The sequence below is a fragment of the Coenobita brevimanus genome, chromosome 11 (assembly GCF_032717465.1).
Source record: "Coenobita brevimanus isolate Jiangsu-jjx chromosome 11, ASM3271746v2, whole genome shotgun sequence".
In the NCBI taxonomy this organism is placed as follows: Eukaryota; Metazoa; Arthropoda; class Malacostraca; order Decapoda; family Coenobitidae; genus Coenobita; species Coenobita brevimanus.
Window position 1 is genome coordinate 5,842,245 of NC_136964.1, and position 17,142 is coordinate 5,859,386.

Sequence of the window (17,142 nt, forward strand, 5' to 3'; positions counted from 1 at the left end):
ATAAAATTGCTGTTGTGTTCATATCTCATTATAGTCATTAGCTTATTTTGTCATGGAGTGGTATTATTTTTGTCTATCTATCTGTCTATTGCCTGATGCCATAATCCCGTTAGGGGTGGCCATTTGACTCTGAGTTATTTGTTTTACAGGAAGGGGCACTAACCCTCCACCAACCCACTTGATGACACGTAGGGAGCACGTAATTGTTTGGTTATATGGTTACCACCCAGCGTTGTAAATGGCTTCTTGGCATACAGGAAACCATTAGGCTTGTCACTCAATGTAAAGCCACCTGTAAAGGAAAGAAAAGCAATAAGAAGTGACACGAAAGATGGGAGAAACAGGAAGAGTGGAGTGGTATTATTTTTGTACTGGAAGAAAATTTTTTTAAAAAGCCCCAGAACATCCGAAATGGCCCCATATACGGCTGAGACTAAACTGGGAACCCAGGGTAGTCATATGCATTCATTTTTTATTTATGTACGAATTTATACAGTGTGTCCGAATTCACCAAAGTTTGAGTACAAATTTGGACACTCATTACTATATTTGCTATAATTATATATGAAACATTTTAAATTTTTTACTGCTATGTTTCGATACCCTAGTGGACCAGCTCCACATACAGTACTTAAGATCTTGGACTGAATTAAAAACTAGATTACATGGCACAAAAAAACGAAATAATCGTCCGAATTCACCCCAGTTTACAGTACTCTTAATTTGTGAAACAAACTACAGACAAAATTTGACTTTGAATTGTGCTACTGTACGACATGATTGGCATTATTTCTTAGGAATTTGGTGTTCAGGTTTTATATATATTATCCCATGTAGGCCTATTTTCAAATTATGTTAAGATCCATAAGCATCCAGGTAACAGTAAAAGAAAGTAACATAATACATCACAATCTTCCATCGTGAGGCAGATCCCACATGAACTCACATTTTCAGATTAGAAGATCCATAACCATCCAGATAACAGTATGGTACATGCTGGAGTATGGTGCAGTGACACAAGTGCTGCTGCCACCTGTGAAAAACGTCCCTGTTCAGTTGATGTCGGTAGTAAAAAACGGTTGTGTGGCAAGTGGGGTTGGTGGAGGATTAGTGCCCCTCCCTGTAAAACAATTAACTCTAAGCCATTGGCCACCCCGTCTGGGATACATGGCGTCTGGCAATGAATGAATGAATAAAATACTGAATCGGCACTTTTAATTGGAAAATGTAATTTTTAGTACTGTTTAGGTTCATACACATCAGATTATGTGAAATCTGGTAAAAAGGATGTGTTTAACTTAATAAAATATTAGGGTTGAGAGCAGAAACTTACCAAAATTAGCAGAAGTGACATGTCAGCAAGTGGGTTGGTGGAGGGTTAGTGCACCTCCCCGTAAAACAAATACTGGTAACTCAAAGTCAAATGGCCACCCCTTGCTGGATTATGGCGTCTGGCAATAGATAGATAGTTACATAGTTTTGCCTTAGCTCAAAACTTGCCTTGACAGACATCTACATTCTATCTATCTATCTATCTATAGCCCGACGCCCTAATCCCGCAAAGGGTGGCCGCAGACAAAACGCCTCCAAGTCGCTCTGTCACCCACCATTTGACTACCCTCCCCCCAACTCACCCCCCCCTTCATATACCTCTCAACTCCATCCCTCCACATCTACATTCAATAAATAATTATTTAACATACCGTTCAAATCCATTTATTTGCACTGTAAATCAATGGTTATACAGAACAGAAGTCTGTCAAGATGTGTTGGCAATTGAAAGGGGAAATACCTGTAACTTCAGCGCATTTTTGTTGTGAATCCTGATTTTTCATTAATAGTTAAGCACAATTTTTTTTACAGGATTTCATATTATTTGGTGTGTACAAACCAGTATGATGATAGATGCAGTACATTCCTATTAACAGTGCCTGTTTGGTAAATGTCCACCGATTCGGTATTTCGTCACACTGCATAACCAAGACTATATCTGGACTGATTCAAACATCCATGAGCACTATGCCTTGCTGTGATTGATTGAAATCAGTTGGTTGATTTTGATTGGTTGAAAGCAGTTTGTTGATCTTTCAATAGAAGTGAATAGCAAAACCATTGAAAATAAAAGTAAAACCTTTGGAAAAAAATTATGTTTAAAAATTCAGCTGTTATGCACAAGTAAACATTTGCCATAAAGAGGACTTGATAGAATTGCTTTTTTAATGGCACTTCTCTTTTGGTTTTTATTTATTCTATTTATGTTTGTTTATTTTTTCAGTAACCAGATCTGGCCCAAAGTGTTACTGTAATTCTTTCACCTCATTGCACTTTACTTGCTGCTTATCACCAAATTTAAGTTTAAAAATAAGTTTCTGGCTTACCTGAATTGGTAGTTACCGGTATTTCACTTAATTGCACTTCACTTGCTGCGTACCACCAGTTGTAATACTGGTACTAAAACTGAATACCAAGTATCCAGCTCTGTTGGTAGGTAGTTTATTTCACTGTACTTCACTTGCTGCTGGAACATCAGCATCACACTACTGGTCTGTCCATGACATTAACACACCCCTGATGGTGACCATTTTCACATACTATCTTGGAACAAACAAATGACTCTTGGCTTGCTCGTCAGTAATCATATAAGTGAAAATAGTGATCATACATTAACCAGTGAGCCAATGTTCAGGATAATAATGATCCCTTAAGCGAAAATGAGAATGTATATTGAAAAAGGTCCCAAAGTCTTATTGATTTTATAAGTGAATGATCACATGCTGAGCAGTCATAGTGATGGTGTACCGGTACCTTACGAAAGGCAATATACAACGAGGACTTACTGTACGTTGGGTCTGGTTAGTACTTGGATGGGTGACCGCCTGGGAACACCAGATGCTGTTGGCATCCCTACGTGTCAAGTGGGGTTGGTGGAGGATTAGTGCCCCTCCCTGTAAAACAATTAACTCTAAGCCCTTGGCCACCCCGTCTGGGATACATGGCGTCTGGCAATGAATGAATGAATGAACTTACTGTACAGATTTTGATTTAATTTAGTATTTTTATTTTGCCTGTATGTGTTTTTCTGTCCATCTGTCTATAGCCAGGCACCATAATTCCGTAAGAGTTGGCCCTCTTTGAGCTGCCATTGATGCTTTGCGGGAATGATCACTAACCCTCCGCCAACCCACTTGCTGACAAGTAGGGAACACATGTAGGTTGGTTATGTGGCTACCACCCAGCATTGTAAGTGGTTTCCTGGCTTGGAGGAAACTATTTGGCTAGTCACTCAAGCCACCCCCCCCAAAAAAAAAAAAAAAAAAAAAAAAGTAATAAAAAGTAACAGGAAAGATGGAAGAAATAGGAAGAGAGAGGGCAGACACAATGTTTGTGATTTTTATTTGTTATGACTATTAGCTGCTATTCTCTGCTAAGTTAGTTATATGTCATTTTTTATTTCTCTCTCTCTCTCTCTCCCCCCAGCTCACACACACTGCCAGGATCACGATGGGGCGAACACAGGCTAAATCTAGTCCGGGCATGTCCAGCCCACTAGGGGTTAAGAGTTTGCTGGTGTTTACGGTGCTACTGTTGGCGTGGCTGGCGGGCTTCCTATCCAGGTTGTTTGCTGTCATACGCTTTGAGAGCATCATTCACGAGTTTGACCCATGGTAAGCTGCACCTCATACCTGCACTTTGTCTTTTATTAGTACTGTATATACTGTATTTTATAATCTAATTCTGAGGGTTTGAATGGTGAGTGGATAAATATATGACCCTTTTCATTGGTCATGCTCTTGATTCATTGCCCCTCTGATGTCTCTTTTCTTGCCCTCTGACCCTTGTCTTACAACATTCTCGGATGGGAAAAAGAGATCATGTTGATGAAAATAATCTGAGAGCTGTGTTGCTCTTACATTTTTGAATTATATTGTGGAAATGTATTTATCAACTTGTAAATTTTTTATAAAAGAGCTAATTTTGGTGAAAATAAGCTGAGAGCTGTGTCACACTCTCCAGTGTGGTAGATATAGTTTGTTCTTAGGGGTTGAGTGTTCAGCAAGGATCATGTTTGACAATGTGTATGTCCTGTGAAAGAATAGAGGTTATGTTCCCCAGACGTGGAAAGAGGGGTTCATGGTTCGCAAAATCATATTTTGAAAGCTAAATACATGATTAAAGGCGCATAGTTACAATATTTACTCAGTACAGGTATTATAGAGGTGTTCAGGTGCACATTTTTCTTGAAAACTATACTATTTTTAACTGGTCATAACTTGTAAGTAAAGAAAAAGTCTATCGGTAGTTTTACTCAGAATTTAACATGTAGCACTGCGGCATGTTAACCTTCCAAAACAGCTGACTGCTATACTGTATAGTATTCTTGCTCAGATTATGGAGAAATATCTTGTTACGTGACACACTTACCAGAATGTAAACAGTCATTAGCAGTACCACTTAATTGTGAAGCTTGGCTTGGCTCAGCTCACCTAACCAAGGTTTGTATTTATGAAGTCTTACAATGAGTAGAGCTAATATTAAATTGAAATACTACTGTTTAAGAAAAAATAAAATGTCTTGTAATAGTCAGCTCATTAACACACATTTAGCCTTTTTATTCTGCTAAGCAACGTTGGGTCTGGTTAGTACTTGGGTGGGTGACCGCCTGGGAACGCCAGATGCTGTTGGCATCCCTACGTGTCAAGTGGGGTTGGTGGAGGATTAGTGCCCCTCCCTGTAAAACAATTAACTCTAAGCCCTTGGTCACCCCGTTTGGGATACATGGCGTCTGGCAATGAATGAATGAATGAAAATACCTGATAATGCTCAATATGAAAATATCTGATAATGCTTCATAAATTGCTTTCTTTTCCAGTCACCTTACAACCTCCCTGGGTGTATGCATCATACTTTACTCACTTGTGAAATATCTGGGTGGATATAAGTAAAGAAGGTAGATTTTTATTTGGTTGGGATAATAAGTCAGAATAAAGGGACATATTGCTAGAATTATTTTCGTAAAATAATATAAAATGTTCGCAGGATTATGAGAATTTTTATTTTCACGTGGATAGAAATAGATCGTTGAGTATACGGTATTAATTCTTCAGTTAGGCAGAGGGAGAACGGTAAGGAATACTCATGCTGAATAATACATGAAAGAAAGTTCTGTAATAGTAATCAGTGTAAAAATTTTATTTTATTTTTTTTTTATACACAAAAAGACACATTGTAGTCTCACACTTTTGTCATAGCACTTCTTTGTATAAAGTATTATTAGAGTCTGTTTTTACAACACAGCAACCATAATGAGAGGGCAATTTCAGGTCCGGTTGGAGTAAAAAGGGGCATTCTTCATTTTAGTTGACGAAAGTTTGATGGGCTTCGTGGCATCCGTTAAATCCAATACAGTATCCACTATACTGGGGTCCATTGTATGAGGGTCTGCTGTAGTCATCAATATGCCAGTGTGTGTGCACGGGTTTTGTGTTGGAGGGGGGTCAACTGTAGTTCTTGTGAATGTTGGTATCTTTGGCAAAAACTTATTTGGGGATGAATATGTCTATACCCCATGCTCTGCCTAACCTAGCTTGATGAGACAAAGCTGCAACTAACCATTAGAAAAACTACAATATCCATCTTAGCTTGGTTTAATACTTCTAATCTAACCCAACAACACCATCCATAATGCACTCAATGAGATAGAATTAACCCCTTGACTCTGGGTGGTGTCATTTTTTGTACTTGTACTGTATTCTTGTTGATGCCGGATTATTTAGTTCAGACTATGAGGTGCCTCCTTCTAAAGTGACTGACTATGACCACCACCTTGGTGGCTGAATGGTTACCACTGCTTACCTGCCAGCCCAGTAGTGCAAGGATTCAAATCCTGGGGTGGGCAGCTGGCATCACTCAACTCAGGTGTCCATTTTTTTGGATTGGTAGGTAAAATGAAAACATAGGGCAACACCTAGGGATGGAAATGGTGGTAACTGGATGATGCTGTGGCCTTGTACCGCAGAGTAGTGATTGGATAATCTCCTTAGGCTCAGATGTCCAAGTTAAGAAAATGATCACTGCAACTAAACACCTTATGGTGTCTGCCCCACCTTTACCATTTTACTTTTTTAAGTTTGTATCTAAACCCCCTCAGTTTGGAAAGCCTAGTTGAAACTGAGAATGAAAATAAATGGACAGATTCCTGGGCTGAGATGGTTTATGTTAGTTGCAGTGTTGTGACGGTTGATTAACGATGGTTGTTCAGTGCAGGTGACGAGCAAGTGATGTTACCATATCAGTGATTTTTAGAGCTTAATTTTCTCCTCATTGATAATGATCTTATAGTTTCCATTATTTAACCCTTGCTGCACTGATTCTTTGTGGAGTAGTTTATATCCCCTGAGTCATTGTTTTTCTCTTCTGCCCATGGGTGACTTTACACTCCCTCTTCTGTCTTTCTTTCCTTCATTCTTTCCTCTTCCTTCTGCCTGTGGGTGACTTTACACTCCCTCATCTGTCTTTCTTTCCTTCACTCTTTCCTCTTCCCTTCTGCCTGTGGGTGACTCTACACTGAGTGACAAGCCAAATGGTTTCCTGTACACCAGGAAACCATTTACTATGCTGGGTGGTAACCATATAACCAAATTATGGCACCTGGTGGTTTAGTGGGTAATTATGGCGCTCCAGTCGGATTTAGCCGGTGAAGGTTTATATCCAAGGGGTGGTTGGGGTTTATTGCTCACATAATGCCACCCGGGGATGAATGAGGCTAGTCACTGTCAGCTTAAATGTCAGGACCAACTTGCCTAGCCCCGGGCTCCTACACACCTCGTGGGGCAACATAGGATTGGATGATGGATGGATGGAGTCATTGTTTTATAGCCCTTGTAAATTGTTCCTCCTTTGAGGCTTGCATCGTGGCCCATGCAGACTTTCATTGTGCCCTGTATGAAGTCTGCAGCTCAGCAAGGGATAACTCCTTGAGTGTGGTGATGTGTTTTATTGATTTATTCTTGTTATCTTCACATGATTTTATTGAGCTTTGTGTAGAGTTCTTCAGGTGGAGGAGTTGTTGACCTTGATCCAGGCTAATCTGAAGTGTGAACTTGGTGGACTGCAGGCTGTAGTTGCCCTTCTTATGTAGTCCTTAATCCTTCTTTTGGGGAACAGGGAGGGAGCTGAGGGATATTTGTATTATTGTGTAATGGAGCTGCCTAGTCATATCAGTACCACCACCTGAAGGTTGTATGAACACTTATCTGCTTGAAAGTCTCCATTTCTGCATAACATTATCTGGAGATGGTAAGAATATACCTGTATTTTTTTTTATTTTTTTTTTTTTTCCAGAGCATAAAGTCGAATACTTTCTGAACAGATGTCATGTAATCTGATATTTTGAGAATGGAGCAGCATTTTTCTTGTGCTTTTCTCGGAGCCGCCATGTACCGTATGTTACGGGGTTTTTAAGATTATACAATATTAAAGGATAATTTTCAATAATACTGATTTCAGGACAATGAATCGTCTTGCTAAAAATCAAGCAATGATTACTTTATGCTGGCTTGCTTCGCCAATTCTCTAAGAACGAGAATTTATAAACTTTCTCAACAGTACACAGCAAAGACTAATTACTAACAAATGCTCTTTATTAGTACTGTTGGCCTCTGGAGAAAGTGACTTCACCCTTGACAATCAATAACTAATACTATTAATGATATCAGGTTCTTGCTGATGCATTAACTCCTAGATGGCACAGTGGATTTTAATACGAAAGGACTGGCCTAAATACCAGTTATGAATAGCAAAGCGTTTATGCAAGCTAGGAGCTATAAGTGAAATAAGCTCAATGGAGGAATGAAACACGAGTTTACATTACATTAAGCTCAAAGAAAAGGAACCGTTAATTTATTGATTACAATAAAATAAATTAACGTTACATGAGTCTCAAGAGATCGCACTCACTCGCTCACTCAAAAGCTAACTCTTAAGCCTAGGAAAACGAAAAGAAATACTGGTCAGAAAAGTGGACAAAGCAGATGACTGGGCGTCGTTACTGGAAGGACACTGCACTTGCTGTCTCGCCTATCACACTATGTGGAAATTCAGGAATGACGGCACTACAAGCTCTGGCCCTACCTGCTTTCGTGACGCTCAAACCTCCACTGACTAAATCGTGGGAAAGAGGGGAGCGTTGTGGCCGCATTACCAATGGCTAGAATGAGCGAAACATGCCCACAACAAATCGCTCAGCGGAAGCGCTAATGTCTTGCACAAAGACGATCACTTATGACACATTGAAAAATTGCCTTAAAAACACTCCCGACTGGGTGAGCGGTTAACTGAACGATAAACACTGGGATTCTACTAGAGTTCGCGATTTCCCACTAAATTTAATGTCACGAGCCGACTCGTGACGCCATACAGTGGTAGCTCACTATAATAAAATAATCGAGTGCTGTGTGTGTGTGTGTGTGTGTGTGTGTGTGTGTGCGTGTGTGCAGTACTTTATGGTAAGGTAGCATGGGCAATAATAAAGGGAGATGTTTGCAGAATCAGGCAAAATGAAATGATAAGTTTGAGGTGAATGTTTAGTGTCACACTGGGGAATGGGATTGTGTATTCAGAATTAAGAGGGCACTTGGGCTATGAGAATACTGGTGAGTTGATTTGCACAGATAAGGTGAGGTGGTCTGGACGTGTTAGAAAGTAATTAGATGAACCATCGTGAAAATCTGAATGTGAAGTGAATAGCTCATTCTGGAAGATGATGTCTTGAGGAATGACTTATTGGGAATACTATAGTAGACCATGCTGCTTGAAAAGCATCTTTAGGTGAAAAATGGTTGACCCATACAAACATAGAACACTGTCATACAGAAAAATGTATGTCATGTGTATGAGTTCAGAACTTTACCCACTCCTTTTATAAAGTAAGAAGCTGGGATGTTGTGGTGACAATTGTCCTGTAATTATTATTTCTGATTACTTTATCTTTGGGTTCAGCCACAGAGCCATAGTGCACATGGTCAGAAATGAGTACTACAACTCCCATAACTCCCTCTGTCTCACTCTCCTTTTTCCGTCACTTTTTGTCTCTTGCTGTTACTATCAAATTGCAATTTTCCTCCTCAGGTTCAACTACAGAGCCACAGCACACATGGTCAAACATGGGTACTACAATTTCCTCAACTGGTTCGACGAGCGTGCGTGGTACCCGCTTGGGAGGATTGTTGGAGGCACAGTGTATCCAGGCCTTATGCTTACCTCTGGCAGTATACACTACATCCTTAATATGCTCAACATACCAGTACACATTCGGGATATTTGTGTGTTTTTAGCCCCAGTTTTCAGGTGAGAGGCTCTATTACATTCAGTTTCCCCATTTAAATTCTTCTTGATGTGATCAGTAGATCTGCCCACCTATGTCAGGCAGGTGCAGGTTGGCGGTTATGATACATAAATAATGCAGGCGCGCAGCACCCATCCAACTAAACACTTATCCACTTTATCCAACACATTTATGTGGGAGTTTGCTGGTACTGTGTCTTCATACAGTATACACAGCAGGTCAGCTGTGGAATTGTCTTAGTCAGTCTTTCCCACTGCATAATGAATAACCCCCAGTCTTCCAGTACTGTGTGCTCAGGCATCATAGGATGAACAAACTTTGATGTTAGCTTTCTTTTTGTTCGGTATTCTAAGGAAGGAACAAGTACAGTATTGCAGGCTCTCAGCCCAGGGTGTTTCTTTTTTCTTATTAAAAAAAAATCCATATCATATCTTTGCGATCTTTCATTTTATTCAGGTAAAGAAGAGAGATCCTTCTTTGTGATGGGATAGAATCACTTTTCATGAAGCATTTTATTTTGGTGACACCTTTTTGAAATTCGTTTGGATTTCCTGCATGTAAACAGAATCTTTTGGTCTTAACCAAAATACAGTTCCTAGGTGTACAGGTAGCTGAGAAAGATTATTCAGGGTAGTATTTAAAACCATTGGCTGCTAGGATTTCTGGCAGATGAACAAAATGTGTTAGTGTTAGTTTAAATAAAATATGAGATGACCAAGTGCATTGAGAGGGCAGATGCCTTGCCTCCTGTCATCAGATGATTTAATTATATGTAGGGAAGACAGGATAATGAAACTGTCCAGCATATCCTCTGTATGAGTTGTTTCTGTATATGGTTCTGTAATATTCTCTTCTGTGCTATTCTTGTGTAACAAAATTGGTGTGTGCTTAAAAACATGGAACTTTCAGTTTGATCTATATTTTTAGATGTACTTTATGCACTGGAAATATAGAAGTACTGTTGCAGTATGTAACCACCACGATCATCATCATCTAATATATTACCACTATGCCAGGAATCGAACCCGGGACTCTTAGGTGAGAGCCAGGCAGCATACCACTACACCTATGAGTCACCGGTTCGATTCCCAGCATATTGGTAATGTATTGGATGATTTTTCCTGTGTACAGTACAGGTTTCTGTCATCATCATCATCATCTAGACCTTAAACCCACCCCAGGATGGGGTGATGTAAGGCTCATGGAGTCAGAAAGAAGATGATAGAATGTTAGTACTGGTACCAGTGCATAAACAGCACAGTATTGACCTATCTGTATAATTTATCTGGCTTCCCCCTTGCTTCCCCTTGATAACTGAATGCACACTGGATGCCACTGACACGTGGCTATATGATCTTTATCAATTCATCTTTCCTTACATTTATGTCTTGCTAACCCAAAATCTCTAGCTAACACCCACGTAAGAGATGAGTGACAAGAGAACCAGAGGCAGAAAAGTATAACTATTATACACCCATTTCTCTTGTTTTGGCAGTCATTCCTTGCTGTGTTAATTCCTCAGTCATTTTCCCAATCGTGATTCCCTTCAAAGACATATGAATATAGGAACAGTTGTATGAAAGCAAAAAAGTAGAATTATTTAACAAACAAGTGGCCAGTGATATAGACCACATAATCATTCAGACATTGTTCAAACTTTCAAAATCATGTCTCAACCTTACAAACAAAAACAATCCTTACAGTTTTTGTGCTTCATAATTTTTGGAAATACACCTGGACAGAAGCAACAGAATGCTTTAGTCTTTTTTTTTACTTGACAAAGATCTGCAGTCGCTTTTTACCTCAGTTGATGATAAGATGTAGTCACATTAGAGAGTTAATTTGACTAGTAACCACGGATGCTTTTTTGCACATTACAACTAAAACTCTTGAAATATGCAGTCATGACCTGATATTCAAGTTGTTAGAGTATATAGTGCATATACAGTACTGTACAGTAATTGACTCCCAAAATGTCAGTCATGTCTGGCCATAAAGGGAGTGTGTTGCTTTTCAGCCCATGATTATACAAAACTATTGCAACCTCAAGCCTCTGTACAATGTACCTTGAAGGGGGGGAAATGGGTTTGGTTAACTTTTTTATATCATGGGATGCTAGTGACAGAGCAGTTGACGTGCTGTTTGATCTACACACATTACTGATTCTTTCATAGCCATTCATGCTTTTGCTAACTTGTTTACCGATCACTTGTTTACTAACCTTTCCTTTTGTTGCTGGCGAATGCTTTTATTTATTTATTTTTTCAATACAGTATCACTGCTTCTGTTAAATAGATCAGATATTTCTCATTTTACAGTGGTTTATCATCTCTGTAAATCTGATTTTAAATGGAATTACTATACAGTGAGCCCTTATATTTCGCATGATGTGGGTTCACGAATTTACCTTTCGCAGAAAAGACCAAAATTTCCAAGAACTTACGTCTCACGATCAAGAATTCACCTTTCGCGTCAGTATATGAGGTTCCGGTGGTCAAGACGATTGTCAGTTGTTGTCTGCCGTGTTGTTTTCACAGTTCCCGCCAGCTGTCAGACTGTGGATGTGGTGCACTGGTAGTGATCGCAGCCGTGGTAACTTTTTTTTTTTTTTTTTTTTGCCTTTCCCTTCATTCAGCTATTGTTCTTGTGTGGCCTACCTGTACTGTGTTGTGGCTTCCTCTTTGTACATTGTAGGACCAGGTAATAGTGGTGATGGTGAAATGCCAGAAAGTTCAAAGGATGGAGGCAAGAAGAGAAAAGAACGTTGTGAGTATCGAGTCAGTGTGAAGAAGAAAAGTATTCAGTAGAGGATAAGACAAAGATTTTTCGGGCTGGTGTTCCATTTATTTAATGTTTCTTAACATTTTTATCATATTCATGTGGTTGTCAGTAATTCTGGTATCCTGTTTTATGAGAATTATATCTCAAAAGTGAGAAAAAGCTTGGCTCTAGGAGAGGCTCTGGAACTAGTTTAATTTTTTACCATTGAATTAATACTTTTCAGTTCGCGAAATTCAGGTTTCACACAAACCTCATGGTACCAATTGGATACGAAACTTAGGGGCTCACTGCATATTGAACTGGTTATAATGTAGGTTTAATTGAGAGTCTTTACTCTGTACTCCAACTTTTTTTTTTTTTTTTTTTTAGTACAAATTTCAGTAACAGAGATGGAAACAGAATGTTTTATTGTGTCCAAGCCTTGCATAAATTTTAGTTTGTTATGAAATAAATTATTTACGGTGGCATTTGAGAAAGGTAAGAGTCAAATGGGATATTGCTATGAGTTAGAAGGAACTGGTGGGGTGAAGCAGGGTGGTGGCCATGATGATTTTCATGTATGAAAATATCTTCTTGTGTTTGTTACAAATGGCCTCTGTCAAGTCTAAGCCTTGCTAAAATTATGCTGTGGTGTGCAGTGGACTGTTTATAGTTTTATTTGAGAGAATAACTTGGACTAAGAGGTAAATATGACTGGCTACTGCTGCGAGTCAGAAGGAACCTGGCTATTTACACGTAAACATACATCGCGAGTTTGACAATAATCGAGTTTAATGTGGTACGGCCCAAATAAGGCAAACACTAAACTTAGGTACCCACTGTATTAAGGTGATACTGTGTTGCACCAAGTATTTAACTGCTTCAGTCCTGTTGTGTAATTTTTAGTCTATTCTTGCTTCTAAAGACTTACTCAGCTTTAGACATGTCAAACATGAAAGGTTAGATAGAACCATCACTGATCCCTTCACCACTACATCACCCTCTTAAGCTGAATAAGAAAAACTGGTCACAGCAAGAATGAAATATATGTGGTATACTTGGAGTGAAGTGATCCATAGCCTAAGTTTAAGTGTTTGATTATGTAGGTTGATGGCCATTGCAGCATCTTTATAGTGTTGTTCTGTTTCAGTTTTCATTTAGATCTTGTGTATTAAAGCAAGTTTCAGAAGTAGTCTCAGTTATTAACCTGAATTTTTTGTCTGTGCAGTGAGTTACAATCATTTCCAGGTCTTTATTACGTTGTTGTGTGAGAGCGTATGTGTGGAAGAGAGAGAGAAAAAAATGTTGCATTAAGTCTTAGGAACTTAAATAGCTTGAATTTTCTTTATACAGTGGGTTGACAGCCATTGCAACCTACTTCCTAACAAAAGAGGTGTGGTCGAGTGGGGCAGGGCTGTTTGCGGCGTGCTTCATCGCAGTGGTGCCTGGCTACATCAGTAGATCTGTCGCAGGGAGCTATGACAACGAGGGCATTGCCATCTTTGCACTCATGTTCACCTACTTCCTTTGGGTATGTCCATGTGCCTTATAAGTTTAGTGAAGGAAAGTGTGAAATTATTAAAGTGGATGTTATTGTAGTCAGCACCAGATCATTTGTTCACCTCAGAGCTACAAACAAAGAGAGCATTGCCACTTGCCCTCATGTTCACCTGCATCAAATAGGTATGTACTCAGTGTCTTTTTAGTGGCTAGGCCCCCTTAGTTCAGAACATTTTTCCTTCAGTCAGGTGATGTACAGTATTAGTATTCCATCATTTAGTCTTGCTTCTTCCAGGCAGTTTTAAGGAAATATTTCATTCTTAAATGGTTAATGAATACCAGTGACAATCATCACAATTTGACAAGTCTCCTCAAAGCCAAAAGAAACTGTCTGGAAATAGCAAAAATGAAATTCAGGATGTCATTTAACTGGAGAATTTGAGGTAGAAAATTTAAATATTTCATATCATGTACTGTGATGATTCTTTGTTAAATATTGTTAATGTTTTGCAGGTTAAGTCAGTGAAAACAGGGAGTCTGTTTTGGGCATCAATGGCATCCTTGTCATACTTCTATATGGTGAGTGCGTGGGGAGGCTACGTCTTCATCATCAACCTCATCCCTCTCCATGTCTTTGCTCTCCTCCTAATGGGCCGCTTCTCTCATCGCATCTACACAGCCTACAATACCTTTTATATCCTTGGCCTCATATGCTCCATGCAGATTCCCTTCGTCGGATTTCAGCCAATTCGGACCTCAGAACACATGGCTGCTGCTGGTAAGTAGAGTATGATGTTATACTCCTGTAGACTATTATGGATTGTTCAGGGCAGAATTTTTATTTCTGTATCTATCTGAGTTAATTCATATGTAAGCAGAATTTATATTTCTGTATCTCTCTGAGATAATTCATATGCAAGTCTTTAGTATGAGGCTGTCATAAAAGTTTATATGTACCGGTAATTCACATCATACACAAGATGGTGCATGCGTATCAGTAGTATCAAATGACAGGAGAGAAGGTGCAGACAGGCTTATGGAGGATTTATAAGAGCTTACTGGGGAAGCCAATTTTTTCTCATGTACTGTATCTTCCATAATACGGATTTCCATAACACAGTTCAAATCTTTATCAATATAATAATTTAAAAAGTGCATTTTTTTTTTTTCTTTTTGTATAAACAGTCTTTGCCAGTGTAAGAAGAAAAAGGTGGGGATCCCATCGTCTGTTCACTTGATGTATCACTGCCTCTAGGGGTTTTGCCAGAATTAAATATTGTGGATCTTTGGTATTTATTGTCTTTTTATATTTCAACTTCACAGGTATGTTTGCATTGCTAAATGCATGGGCGGTGCTGAAGTACCTGCAGAGCGTGTTGTCAAGAGCAGAGTTCCGTCATTTCTTCCTTGTGGCGGCCACTACAGCTGTTGGTGTGGTGTTTATGGTGGTGGTGGGGCTGACTTGGCTCGGGGTTGTGGCACCATGGAGTGGAAGGTGGGACAGACATTTACTATTACCTTACACCTCTGATAGGTGGTGGCACCTATCATCCACTCACTTTAGATAATGCTGGCTACTTTTTCCTTCACCTTTATCATCCTTTTTCTCAGTCTGCCCTCCTCTCTTCCTATTTCTTCCAGCTTTCCTATCACTTTTTATTACTTTTCTTTCCTTTTCAGGTGGCTTTACATTGAGTGACAAGCCTACTGGTTTCCTGTAAACCGGGAAACCATTTACAGTGCTGGGTGGTAACCATATAACCAACCCACATGTGTTCCCTATGTGCCAACAAGTGGGTTGCCAGAGGATTAGTGCCCCTCCCAATAAAACAGTTAACTCAAAGATAATTGGTCACTCCTTAAGAGATTATGGCATCCGGCCATAATGTGGACATTGGGTGTGTTAGTGCCTTAGTGGTGACTTGTGGAGGTGGAGGTGTATGGTATGTAGGACTACTGGGCCTTGGGAACAGGTTGTGGCACCTATGCCCAGAGTTGAACACGCAAAAAAATTTAAAATAGTACCCTTTTAGACATATGCTTAATAAACCATAAATTGTGAAATGGAATGCAAGCCCTAATTTTTAAAGATATTTTCGGATGCTTGTTAAGACGTTAAAGTGATATGTTTTGTTTCCTGACTGAAATGTAATGTGGGAGGCAGACTGATCAGATCTGCTGACCATTAGCATTCTGTAAATAACTGTCAAGTGAATAGGAATCGTGTACATGTTCATAATTACAGGTCGAAGCATATGGTCATAAATTTCAGTGCTAGAAATTGATTAAATCTAAGACATACATCATCATCATCATCTTCTGGACCTCCATTCCCACCCTAGAGCTGGATGAGTAGCAGCAGCATCCAGACACATACCCATGTATGGATTTTTTTTTTTTTTTTTTTTTTCTAATAGAAAATACAGGAGTTTTGATCTGGCTTGGACTCTTTCCTTCAGAGGGTCTAAATTGAACCAAAACTGTTGTATTTTCACAGTATGCACAGTTTGCATATATAAGGGGCAAGTGCCATTTTTCATTTCTCATATCTATGTTAGGAGTAGTCTATAGTAACAGTAGTCCTGCAGATTCAGCCATTAACATTATTGCATGCATACAATAGAACCTTGTGTTCAGTAAATCATTTGCTGACACTTTGAAAGTGTATTAATCCAGTTTCCATATATCCATTTTCATTATATAATTATATGTATGTGAAATATGTACAGTAATAAATATTTTGTTAAAAAAAAAAGTCCAAATCAGTATTGTGTCTTTACAGATTCTATTCCCTATGGGACACTGGGTATGCCAAAATCCACATCCCTATTATTGCCTCTGTATCAGAGCATCAGCCAACTACATGGTTTAGCTTCTTCTTTGACCTACATATCCTGGTGGCCACGTTCCCTGTCGGCCTCTGGTACTGCATCAAGAACATCAATGACGAGAGAGTCTTCAGTAAGTTAGAACTATAGTCTCACCAATCTAAAACCTAGGTTTGGGTGGAGTCTAGCCGGGGATTTCCCGGCGTACAGCGTTGCCTTGTTTCCTATACTCTCATTGGCTAGTGGCTGACCTGACACCGTTAGAGTTCGTCCGCTCCCATCTCGCCACCTGGCCTGACATGACTTCACCCACTTCTGTGTGTGTGTGTGTGTGTGTGTGTGTGTGTGTGTGTGTGTTTGTGTATGTGTGTGTGTGTAAAGACAAACTAGTTTAAGTTATAAATATAATCAAAATAATGAATTTAAAAGTCGCATTCTCTCTCTCTCATATAATTTATGATTTTTTACCTGGTTATAGCCTTTAAATTACACTCTACATATTAAAACTTAGACTTTCTTTCCACACCACCCAAGAGGTAAAAGTCACGGCGCGTTTTTTTTTTTTTTTTTTTTTTTTTGAGGTTTCCCCGATAGGCCTATTCCTCTTCTCTTACAGCATGTAAGAAATTATCATGAATCCTCCTCATCAGAAGAGGTGAGAGTGATTTTCTTGGGAGACGTAAACTCTGGAGAGTTGTTTTCTTCATTATC

The 17,142-nt window shown here is 39.2% G+C and overlaps 1 protein-coding gene across 1 annotated transcript in view; it reads left to right on the forward strand.

Moving 5' to 3' along the window:
• The first annotated feature begins 3,481 nt into the window (after positions 1 to 3,481).
• Positions 3,482 to 17,142, forward strand: part of Stt3B (catalytic subunit 3B of the oligosaccharyltransferase complex) — a 55,224-nt gene continuing 41,563 nt past the window's right edge. The window contains exons 1-6 of the mRNA XM_080281281.1: positions 3,482 to 3,665; positions 9,127 to 9,345; positions 13,457 to 13,634; positions 14,117 to 14,381; positions 14,927 to 15,098; positions 16,386 to 16,564. Of these exons, the coding sequence (XP_080137407.1) occupies positions 3,502 to 3,665; positions 9,127 to 9,345; positions 13,457 to 13,634; positions 14,117 to 14,381; positions 14,927 to 15,098; positions 16,386 to 16,564 (1,177 nt within the window). The 5' untranslated portion in view covers positions 3,482 to 3,501. The remainder of the gene's footprint in view (positions 3,666 to 9,126; positions 9,346 to 13,456; positions 13,635 to 14,116; positions 14,382 to 14,926; positions 15,099 to 16,385; positions 16,565 to 17,142) is intronic.